The sequence below is a fragment of the Falco cherrug genome, chromosome 4 (genome assembly GCF_023634085.1).
Source record: "Falco cherrug isolate bFalChe1 chromosome 4, bFalChe1.pri, whole genome shotgun sequence".
NCBI classification, from domain to species: domain Eukaryota; kingdom Metazoa; phylum Chordata; class Aves; order Falconiformes; family Falconidae; genus Falco; species Falco cherrug.
The window spans coordinates 47,591,295-47,617,535 of NC_073700.1; the positions used below are offsets into that span (position 1 = coordinate 47,591,295).

At 47.9% G+C, this 26,241-nt stretch overlaps 1 protein-coding gene across 3 annotated transcripts in view; it reads right to left on the reverse strand.

The window, feature by feature from the left end:
• Positions 1–593: 593 nt before the first annotated feature.
• Positions 594–26,241, reverse strand: part of REXO1 (RNA exonuclease 1 homolog) — a 40,540-nt gene continuing 14,892 nt past the window's right edge. For all 3 annotated transcript variants that reach the window (XM_055708171.1, XM_027798292.2, XM_027798293.2), the window contains exons 3-16: positions 23,539–23,640; positions 20,934–21,135; positions 20,109–20,272; positions 18,187–18,324; positions 16,373–16,496; positions 15,189–15,302; positions 13,876–14,013; positions 11,883–11,996; positions 11,187–11,260; positions 7,698–7,808; positions 7,215–7,330; positions 6,900–7,038; positions 4,245–4,365; positions 594–3,482 (exon numbers count right to left, since the gene is read on the reverse strand). In XM_055708171.1, coding sequence (XP_055564146.1) covers positions 3,394–3,482; positions 4,245–4,365; positions 6,900–7,038; positions 7,215–7,330; positions 7,698–7,808; positions 11,187–11,260; positions 11,883–11,996; positions 13,876–14,013; positions 15,189–15,302; positions 16,373–16,496; positions 18,187–18,324; positions 20,109–20,272; positions 20,934–21,135; positions 23,539–23,640 — 1,746 coding nt within the window. In that variant the 3' untranslated portion in view covers positions 594–3,393. The remainder of the gene's footprint in view (positions 3,483–4,244; positions 4,366–6,899; positions 7,039–7,214; positions 7,331–7,697; positions 7,809–11,186; positions 11,261–11,882; positions 11,997–13,875; positions 14,014–15,188; positions 15,303–16,372; positions 16,497–18,186; positions 18,325–20,108; positions 20,273–20,933; positions 21,136–23,538; positions 23,641–26,241) is intronic.

The following is a 26,241-nucleotide window of genomic DNA, read 5'->3' on the forward strand; positions in this document are numbered from 1 at the left end:
ATTGCCAGTGAGGTCATCTAATAGCCTATTATTTTTTTATTTGAACTTTTTACCTTCACCTCTTCCTCCGTGCTGAATCAGCTCCTTCGCTTGGCACTTTAATTCCTGCCCCATTTGAGAGATTGATACGGGCTCTCGTGGGGAGCCTGCTCGGGTGGCCAGAGGCCGCCGCCGCTCCCGGGCTCTCGCCCCAGCTCTGGGATGGAGGCAAGAGGAGCCGGGAGCTGCCCCGGTGCTGCGGGCACCGCAGGGTTCAGCCCCTGGCACTGCAGGCACCGCCTGGTCTTGCAGTCCTGCGAGGCTGGGCACGGCTGGGGATGGTTTCCCCCCTGTCCCTCCGCTCTTGGCGCAGGCTGATGTGCCGCAGAGAAGCGCGGACCACCGAGCTGCAAAGCTGGTGACAAGCGCTGGGTGACGGCTGGGCTATGCTGCAGAGCCACTCTGTGAGGACACGGAGGGAAGAGCAGTGGCTGCAAGCTGAAGAGATGCTCCAGGGAAGCCTGCCCAGGCCCTCCCCGCCTCGGGGATGGCTCCAGCCCCCATCCTCCCCAATCCGGCCGCAGGCAGAGCAGACCCAGACTCCAGAGCGTGCATCTAGTCAACACCCTTTTATTAAAAACAATTACAAAAAGTTACAGGTTACAATAGTTATGTACAACCCAAAAACCTCTTACCAACCACAAGCCTCTGGTTTTACAGTGTTATGGTGCCCAGGGGTGGAGGCAAGGGCAGCCCGTGGGTCCGGCTCCCACTCCGCCCCACACCAGCCGCACGGGTGGGAGCTGTCAGCCTTCCCACCAACATCCCACAAGCCAGGCAACACCCCCCACCCAAAAAAAACTTATTTTCAGGGGTCCCAGCTGAACCGTGGGGAAACGAGTGAGGTCCCCTGCCCTGGCAGGACACATGCCTGGAGGAACACGCCTTGCAGCGACATTCCACCTCCCCCGAGGCCAGGCACTGGGATCAAGTCAAGCAACCAGCACCCCAAGCGGGACACCAGCACCCCAGGTCCGCGTTAGAAATGTACTGGCTTTTCTGGGCGAGGCGGTGGTTGCAGGAGAGCCAGGGAGCTGGCACTGCCTGTCAAGCAACAGGGGAACCTCAAGGCAAGGGCTGGCTTTGAAATCTAACGTGGCTGCACAGTAGATTGGCAAGCTGTTCCAGGGACGCTGTCACTGCAGCCGGGGGGGAAAAACAAGGGAAAGAGGCAGAAGCAGGAACAAACCTTCCCTCCCTGGTTAGGAAGCACTGAACTTTCCGTCTCTCCCAGGGCCTGGGCAGGAACAGCGCCGTTCCCTGCAGGCGATGGGGGGAGAGGGGGACAGCACAAGGTGTCCCGAGGCTGCTGCACGCGGAAGCCCCATGGCAGGGAAGGAGACGGCAGCGCTTGGCAGAGGAGAGCTGGCTGCGGCATGCCCTATGGAGCGCTGGCAGGGAGCTGCGCGGCCTGAATTTGGGGTAAGCACCAGGCTGGGAGCCCACGCCACTGCCTGCCAGAGGGAACACGGGAGGGCTCAGCAGGAACAGGAGCCCTCGCAGTCCCCATGACTCCTGGTGGCTTCAGGAGGGCCTGGCAGAGGTCAGGCACTGGAGCCACATCCTCACCCCTGAGGGCAGCAGCGGGGCAGGGAGCCCCCCAGGGCTCGCACACACACCAGCACCCTCCAGCCCCCGCAGAGGGGCCCGAGCCGGACATCCTGCACATGGCACATGGCACACAGCCCAGCCCTGCCCCCACCTCCGCGCTGGGCACCAGGTGGGACAGGTCAGCAGGATGTGCTGGGGCCACACGGCACAGCCCCAGGCTCTGAGCCCAGCGCTGCCAGCAGGGCTACAAAGCAGCAAGCCGGACCCAGGTCCAAGAAGAACGAAAACCCAGCAGCTGCCCTGCCCCGCTGCCACCAGAGCAACACAGCCAGCTTGCGCCAGGGATGGGGGCCAGCACCACACCAGCCACCACGGGGAAGCAATGCCAGTCCTGCTGGGGAGGGGCGAGGTGATCGCTGTTCTAGTAACAGGGCTGAGCCGCTGCCTGCACCTCAGCTAAAAGCCCTCATCTATCAGGGACCACTTGGATCTGCCCTGTTGTTCCCCCCGACAGCAACAGAGCCTGGGCGAAGAGAGACCACCAGAGCCACCCAGGCTGCCTGCGCTCCTGCCCCCGTTGCCACGAGTGTGAGAAACACTCTCAAGTTGCTTTTGTCCAGGGGGCCAGACAGACAATAACAGGGTCTTTTGCTCTTCTTAAAGAAGAATTTGTACCTATTGCTTTTGCTTTTGCCTGCATCAAGTCCCTGGTATCAGGAACAGACTGGTGGCAAGTCCTGCAGGCTGCAGGGGCCACCCTTAACTGCAATCTCACCTGCACCTTGGTCCCCCCCAAAACCTTGATCCCTACATACAAGCTTGCTGGAGACATGCTGGAAGCTCAGGGAAGGACAGTTTGCCCAAACCCACAAAGACACGATGCCTGCTCCTCCCACTGTCCTCCCCAGCACAGCTCCTCTCCTGGAAGGCTGCAGGCTGCTGCTTGGCTCTGGGAGCCCAGTTTGTCCTGGCCCCACCACTACACACATGGCTCCCTGAGGTCTAGGCAAGGGCTGACACTTGCGGTTTCCCCCCTTTGCAGCGACGGCAGAACCAGGATGCCAGCCCTCACTGAACAGATCCCCTGGATCGCAGCAGGCAGTAACTCCCTTGACCCCATCACATTCCTCTCCGACCTGCTGCTCCCACCATGCGCTCTCAGAGACAGCCTCCCTCTCCTGCAGCTCTGGCTTTCTCCTCCACAGTGGGACTGCACTAGCATCTCCTTCCAGATGGCTTGATCCTTGGCTCTTGCCACCCATCGCTTGCCATTCACACACCAGCTACGCAATCCACTCACTTTACAGCTTCCTGCCAAACCTTCTTCCACCTCCCCCATCTCCAAACATTGCGGGAATCTACCAGCTTTGGAGTACAGAGGCAATTTAAGTTACATTTGGGGAAAAAAAACCACAAGTATCTACCTTTAACTGAACCAGAAAGATCCTTCTGCACATACCCAACCTACCTCTAAAAGCTTCTCCTAGGAACCAAGAAGTTCTCTCTGTTTGGGCTACTCAAAACCACCTTGCCATGCCTACAAGGCAATTGTTTACCACAGAGTATCCCTCAGGTGGAGCAAAGAGGATCTGAGAGCCACTATCTGGACACAGGGACCTGCAAGCAGTGAGCTGGTGCCGTTCAGCTACGCCAGCAGCAGTTCTGAAGTCCCATAGATACCTGTGAGTGCACGGGGAGTCTGGGGTAGCATGCTGCTGCGTACAGGTGGACAGTGTTACTCTGAGCATTTATTGCACTGCTTCAAAGAGGTGGAGGAGGAACAGGAGAGAGAGAAAGCGCAAGTCATCGTTTCACTTTAGCATCTTCTTTGATCTTCCAGACCATCAGCTCCATGCAAGCTCTGGCATCCTCGCTGGAGTCGTGCCCTTCCACTGGGGACAGAAAGACAAGGGTGGCAGTTAGCACCTGGGCCCAGGCAGCCCCGCCACGGCGTGGGGGCTGCGGGCTCACAGCACAAAGCACAGGGGAAGGCTTCTGAGACGAGGTCCTGCCTGACACTGCTGGCCCAGCTGCTCACCGCCCTCTGCCACAGCAGCCACAGGTGTGGCTGTGATCACCATGGACCGCAACAATGGATGTAAAGTAGAAGTTCCACTAAACACAATTTTTGCTGGACTTCAGCCTGACGCCATTCCCTTGTTTAAAGTAAGGGCTGAAGTCCTGCCGGCCCATAGGCCCTCAGGCTATGGGGTAGCCGGTCAGAGAGGCCTCAGTTTCCCCAGCAGTATGTTCACAATGTGCACAAAGAAGATGGAAAGGAACATGCCGTGCTTCAAACAATAAGGTCAATTGCAGTTTGCCAGAAAGAGAAGGGAGGGCACGACATGGCCTTGAGAGAGCTACCTCTGGCCTTCCCACACCACTTCTCTGGTCCCCACTCAGCACAGAGAGGGAAGATGCTGCTGGTCCTCAGAACAGGGCTCAAACTGAAACTGTCTGTGGCAGAGACTTCACATGTTGGCCCATTCACAGCTACTGCCAGACATTATGCAGGGAAAAAAAAAAAAAAAAAAAAAAAGATGAGGAGCAAGAGGATGGGGCTGAGGGAAAGCAGAAGAAGGCAGGTGCAAGGAGCCCACACCCAGGTGGGACAGGACAGGAGACCCTCACTCTCAGCTCCTCCTTGGTCTCACCATTGTCTTGGATGATGCGCTTGAGGTAGTCTGCCATCAGCGTCCGGAGAGCCCGTTTGTAAGGCAAACCCAGCCGGTGGGGAAAGACGATTGCAGTATCCACCACTGTGCCATGAATAAGCTGGAGGGAGGGAGCAGGGAAGAAACATGCTTATTTTCCCTCTCCCACGGGAACGGACACTCCTTAGGATTAACCATGCTAAAGCAATCTTCTGGTCAGCCTCTCAGGCTTTATGTAATGCTGTCACCAAGCTCCAACCCAACCAGTCTTGCAAGAGGCTCTGACTGAATCAAAGATGACTCCTCTTTGAAAGGTACACACAGAGGCTTCCCAGTGCTCTGCCAGCCAACACACCTGCCCTCAAAGCCCTGCCTAACTGCACATTCAAAGCAGCAGGAATTCGGGGCTGATTCAGTTCGTGTAACCCAAATGACAGGACAGGTCAATCCTTAACGCCCTGGGCCCGGAGAAGGTGTCATACCTCTGAGAGTGTCTTTCACAACAAAAATCTAAGCCAAAGAACCAGTTACAAAGCTTGTAACAGCCTTTCAACTGCTTCAAGATGCGGACGGCTGTGGGAAGGATGTGCAAGTCAAAACTGTACATAACCCACCGTCCATCCCACCACTTCTACAGAAAAGGCCTAACTTCAAGATGCAAACCAGCTGGAAAACCTCCCATCTGTCAGCAATGAGTCAACAGGAAGTTTTTAACCAGCACCAGTTTAGCAAGGATGAAATGGGACAAGGAGAGCTCGTACTCCTGGGCATAAGGAACACAGTGAAGGGGAGGGAGGCCCTGCCTGGTCCCAGGTCTGGGTCAAAGTGCCTGGGCACACAGGAAAGAGAAGAGGTTTGCTGTCCTCTAGTATGAAGTGTCACGGTGGAGGAACTGAGGATGCTGAACAGGTCAACGCGCTACTTGCCCTGCAGCAAGGGGCCCTGTGGAGGACCAAAAGGGCACATCTGACAGAGCCCATAAACATGGTATTTAAAAAAAAGCCAGCTTATCCTAGTTTCTTACTCTCAGGCTAAGACAAGATTAATCCTCTGCAGTCAAGAATATGTTGTTCAGTGAGAGCTAAAGGAACATGGGTGAAGGCAGTCCCACATCTTGAGTACAGGAGTAAAATGCAAGGTCTGAGATACACCTGTACACCCGACCAAAAGACGGCTCTGCAAGTCTCGACACTGGAGGACTCAGACAGGACCCTGATAATCCAGTCTCCTCCTCTGCCTCGGCTCTTCCCAGGCAGCAGCTAATGCTGCGTGACAATCCGTAACTTCGTCATTAATAGTTTCATAGCCCAGCTCTGTAAATGCCCAAGAACAGCTGCAGTTTAACAGAAACAACCTGCTACGCTCTTCAGAGTATAAAACTGCCAACATTATGGATAATCTCTCCTAGACTGCAGTCAAGTTTGGCACCCACCCAGGCACAATGATAATTACTTATGTAGATCAGGAAGACTGAGGAAACAGGATAATACAGCTTTAAATAAAAATTGAAATGCTATCACCATTTGGAGCTTGCCATGGCCATTAGCGAGATGTCAACTTTACTGCCACAGCCTTCAGACATTACGACTTGACATGCCACTGCCTGTCACGCTCTGCTATATTGCTCTCGGGTTCATTCTCTTGGCAGTGTCTGCAATGCTAAGAGAAAATCATGCCTCTAAGAGGCCAACACAGTCATCTTGTGCTGATAAAACTGTAAATAATTTTTTTATGATGATGATGAACTCTCTGAGAGGATGGAATAAAGGGTGCTATGGAGAGGTAAAGCACTTTGCAGGCAGTAAAACCTCCTGCTTCCAAACCGTGGCTGCGAGTTGGCAGCCACAGCTTCTTCAAAGAAGCTGCAGGACAAAGAATGGACGGAGGAAGTTCTGCCTTGTGAGTACACACTAAAGACTCAGCCCCTGCCTGCCACATGCTTCTTGGTGACCCTGGACAAGCCTCCGGGGATCTATGTTCAGAGTGCAAGGGGAGAGGACAGACCTCCCTCGTGGGACAGCAGAGATGTGCAGGCTAGGCTGACAAGGGCCTGGCAGGAAACAAAGACAGATAAAAGGTCGAAATAGCTTGATCAAAGTAACACCACAAATCACAGCAAACCAGGCAGAGAAAACACACATTTTAACATTAGAAGAGAAACCATGAGAACTATCTCCAGTGGCAGAGACAACAAAGAGGCTTGTCCTGTTTCTAAAATTGTTACTGTGAACACCCAGAGGGCACAGCCTCCCCTGTGCCCTGACCCTCGCTGAGCACACCTTCAAGCCACTCAAAGGATGCTGACACCAACAGAGGATTCTTGACTATATGGCAGAGGTGAAAGGCAAATAAATCCAGATCGGTCCCTCCAACAAGCCCTGTTCTGTTCACCCTCCCTAGTCACCTCCAGCGAGGTCTGTCACCCTGGGCAGTACCAGTCACTACAAGCTAGGGTGACACCACGATTGACACATGTAACACACTTTCTTGCTTTTCTACCACAGGCAGCTTCCCACTGGCTCAGAGACAAGACAGGTGTACTGTGTCCTCCTGGTTCTTGGAAATAAACGGTTCCGAAATTCAAAGGAGATCTATAACGCACCCCAGGGTGGGAAAGAACCAGAGGGAGGTGTAAACGCAAGACCAGCAAGTTACCTTTAGTGCAAATAAGTCGCTTTCCAAGCTGTGCCCTATCAATATGGTATCTGCACTGAACATGTTCAGTAGGACGGCTTGGACATCCCGCAGGGTGATGCTAGTGTTCTCCAGGTCCTCTTCTGTCACACCTGAGAATCTGCGGAGCAAGTGCAGAAAGGAGGGCTTCCTTCAGTACAGGAACACCTCAAGGCCCAAAGTATCTCAACCGTTAGGAAGTGGTGGTCAGTGGAGTTTCAACAACTGTTCCCAGATGTTCCCCCAAAGTTCCTGATTCTGAGCACAGCCCTCTGACCCAAGGAAGACTGTCCTTACCTGGTGTTATAGTCCACCACCTTGGTGTCTGGTTTGACGAAGGTGTCATATACCACTTTCAGGTCAGAGTTGATCACAGTTACCCTTGTCAGCTCCAGTCCTTGCTTGGTGTAGCACTGTGAGCAACAGAGCAGACATGAAGACAAGTGCAGGCCAACCACAGCAGAGCCATTCAAAGTGCTGCAGCTCTCAAAATGTAGCACATCAGTGTAGCAAGGCCAGCCAGCAAACACTGCAGAAGATGGGCCAGCTAGCTACAGCTTTCAAGGGTGCACACAGTCCCCAAATGAAACACACATTGCTAAAACTAATTAATAAAAGCTAATTTAAATGTACAGGACCAATATGATTTAGAGTCCACAGCAGAAAGGAAAAAAGATGGTAAGGACACAGAGCTTTCCTTCAGCCATTTGGATCACACCCTCAGACTTCCCCAAAAAGCTTTACATTGCTTGTGCATTGCCCCCATTGTTAGAGACCCACCATTTCACAGTCTAACGCGTAGATTCCAGGGTAGCCTTCAGTTGTAGGCAACTTCTCGAAAGTCTTCACAAAGCCATCAAGGCTCTCCTTTCGCCCATCATGGACGTGTTGCTTTAAGGTAGTGGGGTGGGGGAAGGAAAAAAAAAAGACAATTGTTGATGGCAGGAACAAGAATTCAAAAAGTTCACTTCAACAGAACCTCTCACTTAAAGATTTTTTTTTTTAACCATTTCTAAAGGTTAATGACGAGTAAGTTTTGCTTTCCATTTGGTCTGAGTTTACTGCAACAGCAAACATGGCCATGTGCAACCCTGATTCCAAAGCCAGATCCTACCGGCATCATACTGACAGCTCACATAGGAACAAGACATCACACATCTAGGGGCAAGTAGCTTTCAGCCTTCAGTTCAGAATAGAATGACTCAGAAAGGGTCACACTGAGGTCTTACACTGATCTAATTCCAGCTGTGGTTCCTGGTTTAGCTTGTGGCCAAGACATGCTCAGGTGCAGGATTCTAATCCCAGCCATTCTTGCTTGAGCATTAGGCATCAGGTGAATCACAGCCCATAGACAGCACAAGAAACTGGTGTAACGAAGTACCAGAAAGCATCAATGTGTGCGTACAAATAAAATCCACTGTATTCCAAAACCAAACCGTTCACAAAAAGGAGCTACTGCCTACCAGCACTAGAGGCAATAAATACAGAGTATTTCTCAACCACTCTTCATTATCCCCAGCTAAAGCTCTAGGGTCAACATGATCCAGTACAGAAGAGCTCCCCAAGCTAGCAGGAAAACGCAGGCAGTGATTTCACAAGTGGCTTAAGTCAACACAAGACTAAGCCGCTGTTGCAACAGGCACTCCTACCCTCCTCTTCTCCGCAGCCACAGATCCTACTTAACTGGTCAGCCTGAAAACCTTCTTTGCATGAGGTTTTAAACTGGATGATTGCATTGATCCAGTTAACCTGCACCAGGGGGAAGCAGGAACATACAACCGAGCGCAAGGCAGAGGCTGCAACTGCCCTTTTGCCCACTAACACTGTTTTAGGTCAAATTAAATGCTGCACCACACCCAGAGGTGATGCTCTCTTCTCCCTCACTCCCCAGTGGGACTTTATGAGTTGTTTAAGTCTTGTCTATCCCTAAATCTCAATGTATTTCTGCACTATCACAGCAGCCTGTGTACAGCTTGCTTCATCGTGATTCTCACAGACCTCACCCTGCAAGGAATCAAACTGTACTTGTTCATCTCAGGATAGAAAGGCTGGAGAACTGAGGCATTTGTAAAGCTGAAACCTGTAGGCAGAGGGATAACCAAAGCAAGGATTTGCATATTTTCCTGCACAGATTGTTACTGCAGGTGCAGCCAGAACACAGAGAGCTGCATCATTTGAAGTTAAAAAGGCAGCTGGGACAACACTGAATCCAACCTCTCCCTGTATCCAAAGCCAGCAGTGCTCAAAAGCTGCAGGGTTTGTTGCTTCCCAGGAGCAAGAGGCCACACTCATCCATTCTGCATCTGCGCCCGTGAATCTGACTGTTTTGCTGAAGAAATGGATAGAGAAGATTACCAAGCCAACAGATAGCAAATGATTCTCTCCCTTGCAGCTTGATTCCTTCCCTCCCTCAGTAATACAGTAACTGGGCAGTGAAGAAAAAACCCCACGTGTTTTTCTACGTTATCTGATGTTCTGCAACTGTCCAGCTCTTTCTTGCTGAGAGGAGGGCAGAAAAAGTTGCTTCTCTTTTTCAGACCAGAGAAAGCAGCAGACTCCGTTATCACAAAGAACAGCAGCTCCATCCTGCCATCTCCTGCCACACTGGCTAAGTGCAGCACAACCCAGACAGGCACATCTCAAACGTGTTGGGAAGGAAAAGACACAGACATGCTTTTCTAACCTGCTACAGATCTAGCTACTTAGAACAGTTACTTATTACAAATATTTGCTGCTTTCAATGCCCTCCTGTTCCAAGCTCCCCAGTAGCCCAAGCATCCCAGTATCTCACTGCATACTCTCGTCCTGAGCAGGCTTGTGGACTCCAACCTTAAATCTACCAAAGGATGCTGTGAAACTTCCTCATTTGGATGAGAAAACCAAGAAAGCCAGAACACAGTGATATGTAGCAGCACAACAACTAGGAGGCAGATGCGAAAGGATGCCTGAGCCCTGGAGCACTGGCGACATGCTTCATTGAGTAAGAGGCTATTAGGGAGATTGTATGTTTCTTAAAAGGCCATGAAGTTTTATGGTCTACAACAGTCACGCAAAAACATGTGGAGAAGTCATGTTTTCATAGCCCCATCAATTTCTTCCAACTTCCCTGCTGGATGTTTTTGGGAATGCTGATTAAAAAGAGATCCTGATTTCACATGAGAAAGAAACAGGAGAAGTAGCAGCCTGCCTGATCCCATCCACGCTTCAGACTGTGCAGGGTGCCCGTACAGACAATTCTTCCTATTTTAACGAGCCTTGAATTCTGCCCCAGAATTTACTTCCCAGCTCTAGTTTTGGCCAGAACAGGAAGGGCAGGCACCTCTCCAGAACCGACAGCCAGCCTTGCTGGCCCTGTATTGCTTGAGGTCTTTCAAACAGTCTGGGAGCCCTTCCCACTGGGCCTGATCTTTTTAGATCCCCTCTCACTTGGTTCTGCACCACGCTCCTCTCCCTTGTGTGGCAGCTGCCAAATATAAAAATGCCACTGAAACAAGTGACAAGAAGCATCCTCAAAGACCTGAGGGAGAGGCAAAAGGTGGATTGCTCCCTTCAGAGTCAGTGGTTTGAGGACTAGTGATGCCAGGCTGGGAAGCCAGCTCTCCTGTTACCTAAGGGGGGGGGGGGGGGGGGGGGGCGGCGGCGGCGGAAATAAGCACCTGTGCAAAGGTATCCCGAACAGTGTGCAGCTCTATCACAGGGCCAAAATTTAATTTCGGAGCAGGTTTTTCACTCTGCTTTCTAATGCTGGGATCCCTTCCCCTGTTCCCTCCTCAAGACAAGTAGTTACAATGAGTTACAACAGGCTCTTTGTGGGGGGTTCCTCCCCTTAATACAACAAAGCGAATGCAGCAAACAGAAAACTATGAAAAGACCGGCTCTCCAGCGGGCATCTGGGAAAGGAAAACATGGGAAAAAGGTTTTGGCACACTGTTGTCAAGGCCCCGAGACTGCTCCTTAAAAGGAAATCCCTTATTTCTCACTTCTTCTGTGTTTCCCTAAAGAAGTCTGTATATGAGCTCTTGCTGGGCAGCTGAATCCACTGGCATTTGCTCAGAACAAATGAAACCACCTCACTCCAGAAAGCGGAGTCTCTTCCTTCCTGCCAAACATGGCATTTTCCTACCTTTGCATAGCAAAAGGTATTTAAGAAGTACTTGTTTCCCCCCCTTAAGGGAAGCCACCATTCTTCTTAAGGCTTAAGCACCGCTTACACAGCCTGTAAGAAGAGGACAAATGCCACCAAGAATAAGGTGTTGCCCCATAACTTACTTTAGCAACCTGGCAGCCTGGTGAACCCACAGCTCCTGAGCAGCAGCTGTAATGTGTCTCCCATCCACCTGGCACTGAAAAAGCAAGAGATAAAAGTCAAAGAGTCCCGTTAAAAAGAGATCTAAATTTTAGCTCTCACATGCAGAGATACTGTGGGTGACCACAGCAACAATAATGTGTTAAACAAAGGGGGGAAATAATTGTGTGGATTCATGCACAGCAATCTAAAGAGTTTAAGTCTCTCATACCCAGCCGGACAAACTCCAGAAGCCACCTGGCTGCTCTAACAGAAAACCACAGCAGAGCTCAGACTAGGTTAGTGTCTTGCTGCGAATGAGTTCAAACCAAGACCCCTGAACTCTCCTGGGCAGTGACAGATGTCTACTGCTCCCAAAGTCAGCCTCCAAACAAGACTGGTTTTTTTTCAAAAAGCACAGGAATGTTTGGTTTTTCATTTACTTCTTTTTAACTGAAAGATGAACAACCTCTGCTCCAGCCCCAGTGCTGCTCTTTGCAAGGGTATTTCAGCAGCAGCAGGGCCACCCAGTGACAAAACTAGGAATTGTCACAGCCTGTGAGCACAAGCCCCAAAAGCCACAAAATAAATGTTCCACAGCCACTCAAACTCGAAGTAGACTCCGCGTTTGGAGCCAGAGCACAGCTCGCATGAAGCCAGCCCTCTGTGAAGAGATATACCTCTCTGCTTGCGCAGCCTGCCCCAGTGATGGACACACTCCTCTTTGCGAATGCAGCTTCCAGAGGCTGAGACCATGTACTCAGTGCCACAGCGACAACAAATCCTGCAGGAAGCTTTAAAACAAGACAGAAGCAAGAGTCACGTCACTAGAAATCCTTCACCTGTTTAACTTGGCCAAAGCGCAAGTAAATCAGAATCACTCAAGCCCCAAACACTGGTGAAACTTTTTCTGTTTAAAAAGGATTCCAGATGTTGTTTCAAATGCCCGTAAAGACACAGCAATCCCTCTGAAAATGCAGTCCTGTAGCATTTGCCCCACAAACGCTTCTCAGAAGCAAACATAAGACTCCCTAGTGTTTTTGACACGGTTCACGTCAACATTCACTGCGCTGTTTCTCCATCCACAGAAAATTACACTGTACCCTAACACAGTTATTTTAAGAAACAGGATAAATAAGTCATTCTTTGGACATCAGAGATAATGAAACCTGGTTTCCAGGGGATCTGTGCCTTGTCACTTCCAAATGACATTCTAGTTCTTCCTGGGCACAGCTTTTCTGTAAGGATTCTCCAGCACTGCCTGGCCCACCGAGGGGGCAGTTATGGACTTCCCCCTCCTGTCATCTGTGCTTGTACTGCCCACAGCTCAGAGAAGGGAGATGCAAAAAGCCACAGTAAAGGAGCTGACTGTCGTGCTTCTGATCTTCATGCAATCCCCTGAGTTCTAGTGCGACCATTTAAGCTGCTAGCACATTCCCAGCTCTGCACAACCTCAGTCTAGACCATTTTTGTCCACTGATCCATGGTCACAGCATTAACAAACCAGCCATACATCTTTGAATTGAACAAATTCAAAGATCCTGCAACACCTGCAGGAAACTACCGAAACAGAACCAGGAACATGATCTCAGAACAGTATAAAGGAGCTGGCCGGTTAACTGGAGGAAGGGACCCTAACAAACACAGTATTTGACAGCGTTAACGCAAGACAGCTTTCATACAGGTTGCTTCAGCAGCTACAGGACAAATGTAGACACAAGGTGTTAACATGGATGAGCACTTAACACACTTTAGCAAGGTCTCTCCACAGAGATGCTCAGAGGAGCATGGCCAGGCACCTCAAAATATACCCTAAGTATGTGGTTTAGCCCTGCTGCACCACAGCTGCTCTCATCAGAGTTTCAGAAGCACAAATCCTGATACCAGAGTTCAGAAGATTCAGACAGAGGAGGACCCCATCCTGTCCTGGGGAAACCTGAGGGATCGTTTTGCCCAGCTGCCAGAAGGGCATTTGGGAACTACTTGGCCCAGCACTGTCAAGAGACCAAGCAGAAAACTGAAATCCAAACCAGCAAGTCACAATCCACTGCAAAACCAGCCTGCCCCACTGTTGTTCCACATCCCACTGTAACAGCAGTTCATATGCAGAAGACAAAAATAAAAATCCTTCCCCTGGAGGAGGGAAGCGTCACCAGATGCCGAACAGGAGTGTCTCTCCAACCCATTTCCCTTGCAGGTTGCCTGCTGCTGTTGCAAATTAGTGCAACAAACCTGGAGTGAAAACCTGCACTGAGCAAGCAAGTACAAAACGTGCCCTCACAGGGGGTGGCCAAAAGCAGCTTGTCCAGGGAGGCAACCTGACCAATTCATGTTCTTTGGCAGCAATTAGAAACCTCACTCAGCCTCACAACCCCTCCACATGCCACAAACTATAAACCTTGTGTCAAAAATAGCATTATGACACGCAACCTGAAGAAACTCATTCTCTAGAAACAAAGCAGATTTCTGCAGCCCCACTCCTCTCCTCCACGACCAGCTGGCCTGCAGAGACAGAGGTCACAGCCAAGGAGACCCATCATAACGGGAGCAAATGGCTCCACACTGGGACCAAGAACATCTTTATGCAAAAAGACCAGTTGCAAGCAGGACAGGAGTCTCCCGTTGTAACGTATCTAGCAAACCTTGCAGAACGGAAGAGCCAGCAGAGCTTACAGTCAATCGTTTTCTTCTCCTCTGCAGTGAAGAGGACAGCTCGGCCGGGCTTCTCTGGGTGAGGCATTGGGTAACCATTTTCCTTTAGCTGCTCCTCAGTCATGAGATACTCCTTTAGTCGCCGGTACAAGGCAGCTCCTGCACACAAAGACAATGCTGATGCCAGATCACTTAAGGAGGGGCTGTTTCTCTTTCTGTGTTTTGCTTTATCAAGCCTCCTGGCAGGGACTCCCACTATTGTGAACTTGCTTCCACTGCCTTTGTTCAGGATTGACAAGGAGACAGGTGTTGGGGAAGTATTTTTTAAAATCTTGGTGCATGAGCTGATTTTGAACCTTTTCAACAACCAGCATTAAATCTGGAAAACACAGCCGAAACAGAAATTCTCCAAAGGGCCATCTTCACACCTTTTTGTTACCCAAGGTGAGACTTCTCTCATTTTAAGGTTTTAAATGCTTTAAGTGATAATTTGTAACACAGCCCAAGGAATAACCCTTAAAGGCCACCCACAGCTAGCTAAAAAATTCATTACCAGCTTTCTTCCCGATGTTTATTTTGGGCTGCTCGTTTCATTTCACAGAATAATTGTAACTTCTTGCACTCTGCTCAATATCTATTCTTTCGCTGTTATGTTAAACCCTTCCAATATTGCTGTGTACCCTTTGATGTTGCTTAGCTGAGCTATACAGGCCCTTTTAAGCTTTTGCCATGTCAATTTTTTCTGCTCTGTGGCCTCTCTGTCTCTTCTCTGATCTCCTCAACAATTTGCCTACATCTCTTGGCAACCAAAATACCCATAACTGATTTGAGCCAACATGAATAATGCTTGTGGCACAACCCTTTGGCTACGATACGACCTTACTATGACATTCGGAAACGTGAAATTGAGCCCTGCAGAGCAGATGGAGATATTTTAAGTTTGCCTTTTAATCTGACAGGCACATTGTAAAGTACCGCTTCAGGGCAAGAAAGTTAATGTAAAATCCAGACAGAAATAAAAGCCCAAAAGTCAGTAATACCTAAAACACAAGAGGCAGCTCTGAACAGTTACTAATGCTACATCAGAGCCACATGGACTACATCAGTGAACTTGCAGCCCAAAGCAGGGAGGCAAGGAAGGCACTGATCGGAGCGGTGCACCTTCACCAAGCAACACCACAGCATTGTACTGCAGTTGGGTAATAACTCATAACACTGCCCCGCAGATAAATCACAGCACTTCATGCATCAGCCAGATCCTGCTCTCCCCAGTCACAGCGTTACAGCTCCAGCTATAACTTACAGGTTACAGCCTCGTCAGAGCAGGGTCTTACCTGTTAAATCCTCTGCTCTCAAGCTCCCTGACCGGTTCAGAGTAAAGCTTGTCTTAGCAGCAAGCTTCCCTCCCAGCACAGCTTCATGGGACACCACTTTCTTGTTACTTGTCTCTGCAGCGAGAAGAGGGAAGCAGCAAAACAGGACAGAGATCAGGTAATCAGCTGAGTGACTTCAGTCCTAGAGTCTGGGGCACTACACATCAGCAAAAGGAGGACTCTCGATTTCTTGGTCCAGAAACTGGCATGTGTAAGGTGGTGGCCTAGCATTTTCATTCCAGCAATATGGGGAGCTTTCTGTTTGCAATGTCAGCCTACAACAGCTTTTTTTAAGGGCAGCAAGGACATTTTTACAGTTCCCCTGGGAACTCCTGTAGCTCTACCTGCTTATTCTGCACAGCAAGCCCTCCTACTGACCAAAAGCAAGAGAGGACTAAGCACAGAAGCAACTCGACCCAGTCATGTGCTGCACGGTGGCATCACCCACCCACAGTGAGCAGCTTTGTTGTTAGGTCCCTACAGACCAGACTCTCATGCTGAATCTTTCAACTTCTTTTAGAAAGGAGCTTCAGAGCTCAAGAATATGCTCAGCGCATCAGATAATGGCAGATAGGTGCTTTTTACTAATCATTAACTGGCAGCCCTCTCCTAAAGGCCAGCCTCCCAAGTTCAGCCACTCTGACTAATGGCCATGAAGGTAATGAAGACAGAGGGGAGAAAAGGGAAGAGACCAGGAAAAAAAAAATTCACAAGAACAGCACAAATTGATTGTTTAATGTACCCTCTCGAGAGCCAATAATGAAATGTCTTAACCCTCTTCGTTTCTCTCTTGAAGCTTAATGTGTGTAACAGATTTCTGTGGTGATGGACGAGTCTATCACTTTGAAGGCATCATGTGAAAGTTACTCCATTAGCGGGGCTTTTCATTTTAAAGAACTTGTGCTAAAAAAAAAAAAATCCATGTGGCATTATCTCCATTTAGGTTCAGACAGCCAACAAAGCATTGCAGGACTTGCCTCTTGAAGGCCCATTAAAGCTTGCCAGGCTATAAAAAGCTAACTGGAGTTGTTTGCCTTTCAGCATAATGCTTCTGAGAAATGGGTCTGTCTTTTCAACAAGTTTCTCTCCATGGCTTCTAATCCAAGCGGGGCTCCGATTATGAAAACCACAAACGTGGTACGTACTGTTCGTACTGGACGGGGAATTGGGCACTAGGCTTCGGAGCTTCTTTAAGGTGTTCACTGCCACATTCAGGTAGATGTTGCGACTGGTGCTACGTTCATAAGCCACCTTCTCTTCTGACAGAGCCTGCAAACAATGCAATTCATTACTATATACTCTCTTCCCACTACTGCTTTTGGAAAAAAAACATCTGGCTCTTAAAATACAGAATCCAAGTATGATAGCAAAAAAAATTGCCTGTCAAGGAATTAAGTAATTAAGTTCAAATAAGAACATGGCACAAATATGTACTGGTTCTGGGGCCTGCTTCAGTGAGTAAGAGGAAAAAAAAAGTAATTGTATTTTAAACAAAGTGCTGGAAGAAGCATATTTATGTGAAACCTTCCCTGACAGGTTAACAAAGCAGTTCTGGAACTGCCTGGGATAGGCTGTTTTCCCCACTTTGGTGGCAAGCAATGAAAGGTCTTAACTGGCAAGAAAAGGAAGTTTGGCAAATGGTCATTCCTTGGATACAACAGGAACATTCCCCCTAGGGAGCTGTGAAGGTGAAATCCCACAAAGTAAATCCTCGTGGCATCTGCTTTGGTTACAAAACACACAATGTCCCATATTTACCCAACTACCATTAATGGCCAAAGTTTTCTAATAAAACACGTTACTTTCTTAACTCTGCTTTTGGAAATCCTACTAGACTATTCCCTACTGCTAAAAGCCTTCATAAACAGCAAGTTTTGCCAATTACATCTATCTACAAATTAAGAGCAGCCCTGAGGAAGACGACTTGGGGGTGATGGTGGATAAAAAGCTCAACACGGCCTGGCAATGTGCGCTTGCAGCCCAGAAAGTCAACTGTATCCTGGGCTACATCAAAAGCAGCGTGGCCAGCAGGTCAAGGGAGGGGATTCTCCCCCTCTATTCTGCTCTCATGAGACCCCACCTGCAGTACTGTGTTCAGCAGTGAGGACCCCGACATAAGAAGGACATGGACCTGTTGGAACGAGTCCAGAGGAGGCCACGAAGATGGTCAGAGGGCTGGAGCACCTCTCCCATGGAGACAGGCTGAGAGAGTTGGGGTTGTTCAGCCTGGAGAAGAGAAGGCTCCGGGGAGACCTTAGAGCAGTTTCCAGTACCTAAAGGGGCTGACAAGAAAGCTGGGGAGGGGCTTTTTGCAAGGGTACATAGAGACAGGACAAGGGGGAATGGCTGTAAGCTGGAAGAAGATAGGTTTAGATTAGATATTAGGGAGATATTTGTCACTGTGAGGGGGGCGAGGCGCTGGCAGAGGCTGCCCAGAGCAGCTGTGGGTGCCCCATCCCTGGCAGTGTTCAAGGGCAGGTTGGACGGGGCTGGGAGCAACCTGGTCTAGTGGGAGGTGCCCCTGCCCATGGAACGAGGTGCTCTTTAAGGTCCCTTCCAACCCAAACCGTTCTGTGATTTTATCTCAAACACTTACTTTTGCTGGCTGAACAATGTGATTCCAGGTGGTTGCTGCTGTACCAGAACAAAAGGCCTTTTTGTCCAGCTTGACCACAACACACACTTCCCTCCATCCCTCTTCTGGGGTTATTAAAAAGATAGTGTATGCATTCTGAATTAAGGGAAAGATGAGATTTCCAACTGGAAACCCCCACTGCAATTACACTTTCTGTTGTACAGTCTGGAGTTATTTAATGCAATCTCTGCTACAGAATTGTATATAGATAGAAGAGTTTTCTGGGTTTGCTGTGATTTTAAATTTTAGGTGGTCTTAACCAAGGCAGAGGATGTCGTTCTCTGCTGCAGATTTTATTCATAAGCAGCAAGCATCAGTACAGACCTTGTCAAACGCTTCCTGAGAGGAGGAGCAGAACTTCAGGCACTCATCAATGAAGAGATTGAGATATCTTTGACGAATGTTTGTCGGGACTTTAGCACCAAATTCTGTGGGAATAACAGGCCTCTGTAAGCTGGCGCTCTAGAGATGAGACAGAGAGAGAGAAAGAGGCTATTCAGAGTTTAAGTAGCATGTTGCTTTGAGACTTACATTTCCTGCTATGTTATTAATAGTGGCACGACTTCCTTTCTGAAAATCTGCCCAAAGCTAAACATAAAATGCATCATTTTTGGTACTAAAAATGGCACTTGAACCATGTTTCATTATGCAACTCGTGCATAATCCCAGTAGCATTAGTCACAACAGTACATTTACACATGCAAGCATTCCAGACCACGAAAAACGATGACATTTACATTAAGAGATTCAAGATTAGGATGGTACCAAGCACCACGCTTTGAACTGGAGACATGAATACATGACACCAGTTATGTGCATGACAGACACGTTTTTTTCTTTTGGTGCTCTGGCTGTGAAGAGAGAATGGGAGGCTCACTCCTGCCAGGCTGGCAGCCAGCTAAGTCATCACACTGTCTGTGGGATTCCTGTAACTTTACTGCACTGGGGTTTTCCTTCCTTTTTTAATGCCAATTGTGATGCTCCTGAAAGGATTTCCCCCTTAAGCTGAATGAAATGTTCTTCAGGCATAAAATGCACAAGCTGGACCAAGTTACAACCTACCACTGCAGTTTTCCATTTAACACCAGTTTATCCCCGAAATCACACAATTTGTCTCTTTCTCAGAGAAGAAACTGTACGTTCACCTCTAAAGCACTCAATTGTTTTGTTGGTCTTTCTCCATTAGACTCAAAAGATATCCATAAACCAAACCATCTGCTGCAATCTGTAATAAAAACAGCTCTATGGAAGATAAAGGCACATTCAAAGGTGAGCAACTGGTCCTATCTCAATGGGAAAAGTGCTCATTTTCCTCACAAAACTTCCACTCTGATGCTCTGTTCAAGGAGATTTGGTCCTTTTCATTACACACATATTTTCCCTCAGCCTTCAATATGATATCCTTAAGCACCTCAGTAAATCCTTTATCCTTTCAGTTGTTTATTTTTAATCGGCTTCAAGTTATATCTTAACTATGGTGACTTTTTGGGTGGGGAAGGAAGAAAATGACTTTTCACTCCTACAAAAATCAGAGTACGTTACAACATATCTTGACAAAAGATATCATCAATAAAGATCTCTTTAATCAAGTCCTGCACTAACCACACTTCTTGCCATCCACTCCAGCAAACACCATCCACACATGAGGAACTATTCTCAATTGTCTTAGCAAGTAACGTTCTGCAGTGCTCATGGGGAAAGGAGGGACTTCTTTGCTAAGGAACTCATAGCAAAAGTACCCAAAGATGGGCAAGTATCCCAGAAAAAAAAAATAATATATTTTTGGGAAAAAAACCTCTTTTAACAGTAGCATGAAGTTTAAATGATCACATTTTAACTATACAGGTCATCATGGGACATTATCCATAACCACCTTCCTCAGTATGGCCCACAAAGCCTGGGAAGGGCGTGAATCCAGCCATGCCTTTTAAATACAAGAGGCTCCAAGTCCCTGACACACAGAGCTACACACCGAGCCAGACAGCACAACAGAAGACTCAAACTAAGATGATCAATATTCAAAGAGATCAGAGCAGCACTTCAGTATTTCTTTTTAAGCTCCTACCCCTCAAGTGTTTCATTTTTTATACAACGCTATCGAGGAAAACCACAGGAAGAAACCAACCCATTTAATCAACCTAATCAAAACACCGCTCTTCAGAGGGTGCTAAGTTTGCAGCAGCACAGTTAAACATAGCACCCTCAATGGGGAAGGAAACCAGAAAGATTTTTCACATTTTTCTCACCTGTAAGGAGGGAACGTGTGCTATCCTTTTCGGCACAATGGTGCTGGTGGTCTTTGAAGCCATCCCAGCTAAGGTGCAAGCCTTCAGAGAAAGGGTGGGTGCTTCAGAGTCATTGGAAGGTGTGACACTCCTACCAGCAACAGTCGTCTTGGTACTCACGAGGCCTGCAAGAAACAGAAAACGTATTTAGGTAGAAATCCTGTCACTGGGCTTCAAGTTGCTAGAATGAACTTACTATAAAAGGCCCATGCTGCAAGCTGTGATTTTTTCAAATGGAAGCCTCCAAAGGGATACAAATTGGGTAATTTTACCACCTTCCAGGCAAGGATGAAGGAACCTTCCGCCACGAAACGTGCCTCATTTCTCTTTGTTTTGGGGTAACTGAGTCAGCAGAGTTTAAAGAGGTAACCCTGTCAGCTAGAATGCACTAACTGCCCATCACGTCAGCTCTGAGTCCTTCCGACTACAAAGGGATACCACTGAACATTAATTAGTACTTCCCTCCTGTTCGTGTCACCTCTGAAGTCTTAAATGGAAGAGCGAATGAGAAGCAAACACGCTCCAAGGAAGAAATAGAAAAAAAACAGGCTGAAGCGAGGGAGGCTGGGTGAGACAGGTGGGGGAACGGAGCTGTACTTTTCAGAACACGACGGAATTTCTCAGGGGAAAGATCTTCCACTGGTCACTATCAGCACCGACTCAAGTCATGGCCTATCCTACACATCTGATAGTTCCACATCTGCTCGGGAGAAATTTAAACAGAAGACAGTGTCTTTTACCAGGGTGAGGACAGGACAGCAATCACAAACAATGCTGCTGACTTACTTTGTTTGGCTGCTGTGGAAAGGGCTACATTTGGCACGTGAGCAATCCTCTTCTTTTCTCCTGGCAAAGAAAGAGAGGCCTTTTGAACGGCCACAGCCAGCTGTGCCGCCTGCTGCTGAGCCAGCTGGATCCTCTGGTAACAGACCTCCTGAGCAGTGGGGGGACGGTACGGCCGGATTACGGGCTTGCTCGGGACCTCTGCCTGCACGGACAGAAAGGTTTTAGAGCCAGCATGCTTGCCTGCTCAGTCCCCAGCCTCTGGCTTCCATTCACCCAAGAAAGGTCTCTCTTTCTCTCCCCCTCTCTGTTAGGAAATGCAGGTTTTTGAGAGAAGATGATCCCAACCACCTTCCAGAACAAAATACTTAGTCACCCGCCAATACCCACAACGTTCATGATCTGCCCTCCGGCAAGGCCTCGCAGCACTCTGGCATGTTCCTAAATTGAGACGTGGTATCTGAACTGCTTGTTTAATGGCATGATGCTTCCCATCACTGTGCCTAACCCACTTCTGGACTCTGTCAATACTCTCAAGCTCTACAGTCTTGCACTAGAAAATTAATCTAGCCCTGTGCTGCCTACTGCGTGCTTCTTTAGTTTATACTGCAATGAAAAAGCAACCAACTATTCTCTGTTCCCCTTTGCTGAGTTTTACAGTGCTCTCCCTCTCCGTCCTTCCCACGTTGAAGAACCAGTGCCATCTACCCTTGCATTACAGAAGCTCCCCACCTCCCAGCAGCCTTGTTTCAAGTCTCTAGTTCCTGTAACTACTTAAAAGTCTCACATGTGTGTATCTATGGGATTAGAACATTACAGAAACTGAGCTCTGAATTCTAAACAGGCTCTGCCCCTGCCTACTTCTGGAGGCATTTCACCGCTTCCGCCGTTACTAGCACAAACAAGTTACACATACATTTTCTTTGATGTCCAAATGTAGGTTGCAGGAAAGGTGCCAGAAATTATGTCAGCAAAGAGAGAAGTTTTCTAGCAGCAGAAGTGCAAGAGAAGCAGCAGTAGTACAAACTTCTCCACATTACTTAATAACCTTTGAAATCTGAGACAGGCCTCCCCTCCTGAGGTTTCTTCAGAGAAGGGTGTGCTTGCACAGCCCGTGTGGAACACAGCATTTCTGAGACTGCAAATTGGGGGCAAGCTGGCACCTCCTGCATTCCTGGTCTCTGATGCCGACACCAGCTTCTGGATACCAAACTGAGCACAATCAGCCATTAAATTATAATTACAGACTTCTGAGCAGGACAGGACACTCATTTTCTGCCTCACCTTCAATTCCTTTGGCCCACCATTCCCCCCAGCAACTAAACTAGAACTCAGCTCCCTCCCCTTCTGCTTGCTCAGTCCTCGAGCTATAAATCACAAGCAAGACTGAGCAAATACTTGACTTGGAGGGACACAGCAAAGCGTGAGGCTCAACTCTGCGCATAAAAGCAGCAGTTCAGGTCTTACAGCACCTCCTGAACAGACTTGGCAGCAGCACCAAGCTAAGATACTCCAGGGAACGCACGTCCCGGTCCGTGCTCGTGGCACCTGCTGCTGAGCGCACCAGATCGGCTCTGTTTGCCCATGCAATGGCTGTGCTGGGGCTCACATCTTTGGAAAGCATTTTGGGATCAGCTATCCCATTAAGTAAATGTATTTAAAGGTTTGTACATGTCTAAAAGGCACCTATTTACAATAAATATTTGAGTTAATTAATTTCCAACCCATTTGCTTCAGTCTCTTATCTCTTCACTTTGGAAGAAAGGGCCCTTATCAAAACACATGAACTGGCTGAAGATATGTAGTTAAAATAAAATGCGCTGTATTGACCTCAGGGCTTCAAATTATTAAAAGCAAAGAAACCTTTTCTAGGTTGAGAGGAAAGAACAATTAATTTGGACTACCCAGCTCGAATCAGTGTGTAAGTCTCCGCTCTTATCCTGTTGGAAAATATAACTTGTTAATCTGTGCTCAGCACCTGGAGGGAAATACATTAAACCCTCAGAGAAAACACGAATTAAAATCCCAGTGAGAAAGAAATAAAAAAAATCAGAATGTCTTCCTTGCCTTTTTTAAATTCTTCTCCTCTGTATTTAAAGTATTTTCACAATTGTGAAAGAAGAGTATCAAACAAGAGACTGTTGATATCTTGCCTGATTCAGAACAAATATAAGGTAATGGTTTTAAACATGACAAACCTCCCTCAGCTAACTTGTAGGTCCACAACACAAAGAAAAGTACCACCAGACAGACTGAACTTGTGTCCAGTTAATTTTTATCTAAGTGATTAAATGAAGCTCTACTGCAGATAAATGAACATCTCAATCCATCCCAATGAGTTACAAGGAGCAGAACTGACATACTCTTCCATAGCTCACCCTTAGTTTTATGGGAGTTTAATGGAGTTTTGCTGCCATTTGTAACAGATGCTTAACCATATTTTTCAGAAATCAGAAAGGGGAGGGAAGCAAACTGACACAGATTCCAGCACAAACAACTCGTGCACTGCTGCATGAACCTGGGACTGCATCAGTTTCCAGTGTCGTAACAGGACAGAAAATCCCTACTTTAAAGAATCTAAACTTCTGCTTCTAAAAGTTGCACTTACATTTCCTTGTTTGACAAGATGAGAGATCCTTCTTTTTTGGCCAGGAAACAAGGTAGTTAAATTATCTTCCGTCTTTTCTTCGCTTCCTTCCTCTTTGGATAGCTAGAAAACAAAAGCAGCAGCTTCCAAAACTGAATGGACTTGAAGATCCCTCTCAATGAGGGGATCTGAAAAGTCTCCTTTTAGGTTAACAGAAATCCTGGCAGGTAAGAGCAACGTGAGGTCAGCTGCTGAACTACTAAAACAAGCCTTGTTTTGAACCCAATAGCCACCAACGAAGCCACCACCAGCAGCATTACAGTTCCCACCCCAGCAGTTGCTCCATGAGCTGTGCACCAGGCATGATCCGGGACAGCCCCTACCTGCCACGAGAGATTTGCACATCCTTCTCCTGCCAGCCACTCGCACACCTCACTTTTCACGGCATTCTTAAAATCCAGGGGGGTTGGGGGTGTTATTTTGGGTTATTTGGGTTTTTTCGTAAGAACTTGGGAGCTGACTCATTTCTGCCCTTGTATAACATGCTGCCAGAGCAGGTCCTGAAAACCTGCTCAGCACCAAACCACAGTGCCTGCACTCCCCATGTAGGGAAATGTTTCTCTGCAGTTTTATCCACAGCCGTATCTGCAGAAAGACTGCAGTGACAAATCCCCAGGTCACACGCTTGTATGGCCAAAAATCCAGGAGGAAGTAACAGCACCTCTCCAGCTAAAGCTGCCTCCGAGCCAGCATCTCAGACTTGCTCCTGGGGAGGGGAAGAAACCACTTTAAAATCTTTGAATTTGACTTGGCCGTTCATTTATACGAAACACACTTCACAAGTTTATTTTTCAAAACTAGCTGCTCTCCAGTCAATCTGGCTTTCAGTTCCCCAGCACAACCCCTGGCAAAGCTCTGAGGAGAGACAAGCTTGACAATCCCTTAGAAATTCAGCAATGAAGCTGAAGGCTGGATTTGGGGATGAGCTCTGGCTCCACTTAGGCTGAGCTCGTGTTCATCACCACAGGGGCATTCTGGATGAGCACTTCACACTGAATCACTCTGCTCTCTAGGAACTAGCTAAGTCTGTTAATTCAGTTACATCCCTTAATAAACTCTCTCACAAAGCAATCCTTTCTGATAGGACAGTACCGCACTGCCCACATGTACCTTCCCTCCAGACCAGCACACTACTGAGACCAAATGACACGGGCTCCAGCTACAAAATTATTCCAAAAACAAAAGAATGCCCCGTGACCAACCTCAGCTACCAGAAACACAGCGGGGAAGCAGGTACCTACTTACAAACACCCATCTCTCAAAGAAGGACCCCTCGGCTCCAATGCTTGTTCCTCCCTTTCCCAAACAGGGGGAAATTAAGTTTCAGTGCAGCGATATAAAGGTAAAGCACGTGCAAAGGAAACACACGTGGTTGCTAACAGCTGAACATTGCCATTCCATGCCAGAATTAAGTGTTTGCAGTGAGAGGCAGCCCCTGGTTCAGCACTTTCTGAATTCAGCCCATTTTGAATCACCCCACATTTGAAAGCTCTACACAGATTAGTATTTGCCGCTATAGGTTGTGTGCCCTTAAACTATTTTCCTTTAAACAGGGCAATTTGGAGAAACAAAGCCAAAAATAAAGTGCTTTTTCCTAGTTGGGAATTATATAAACACTGAAGAGAGAACAGCTGAATTTTAAACAAGTAAAATCAAGTAATGCTTAATAGTTCAGAAGAGAATCATTACACTGAACGGCTTTACGCAGTTTTTTCCACCAAGGCATTTCATATGAGCGTAAAAAAGGTCTTTACTTGTCAGCAACACAGACTTCTCTCCGAACAGATCGGGGACATTATTACAACAGAGAGTTCAGCAAAAAGCTTTAATAGTCCAGCTATTCTTTTCAAAAAGATGAGCTCTCCCCACCACGCTGCAGATCCCAGCTCACTTTGTCCTCCACATACAGATAGTCATGAATGGAAGAATTTCTGTCCATGGCCACTTCACACACCCAACTAACAAAGCCTGAAAGCCAGCATCAGTATCTGATGCTGTTTTCAGAAGTCAACAAGCAATCATACCGGGAGAAATTGCCTTTCCACCATGCAGCCACAAGGTTCCTGCTGCACTCCCCCTGCCCCTCCTTCAGACCAATAATCGCAAAGGGAGCCTTCCCATGTTTGAAGGGGTCTAACCTGGAACACACTGGAAGCCCTGATGGCCTCCCAGTACCTCTGTTACCTTTTGGATGCACGACAGCTGCAGCTGAAGCCACTCAGTAATTCCTTGGATAGACACACTTGTCCTTTGGTACCCCCTCCCTCCCAGCACACTGAGGGCACCTGATTTTGTCTACCCCTACTTCCCTGCCTCAGATGCTGTTAAGAGGATCACTGCAGGCAGCTGCTTTCTAGGTTTTTACACTTGCTCTGTTCTGGTTTAATCTCCAAAAACGAGGGTCTTGCATCCTCCAGGGACCACCTCAGTTACTGGCAGAAGCCTTGTATGTAAATGCTGTCTTTTTATCTCCTTATTCTGAAATCCTTTGTATCTTTTTAAGAAATGTTACCCTCTGTTTCTTATTTACGCCACCTACAAGGTATCCAGAGATCCTCATAAAATATCTGCAGTATGCATTTAAAATAGGAAACCGTAACCTGAGGAGTCTCCAAAGCGTCCAGTGCCAACTACAACGGCTTCCTTGCACCAACACATTGTCCT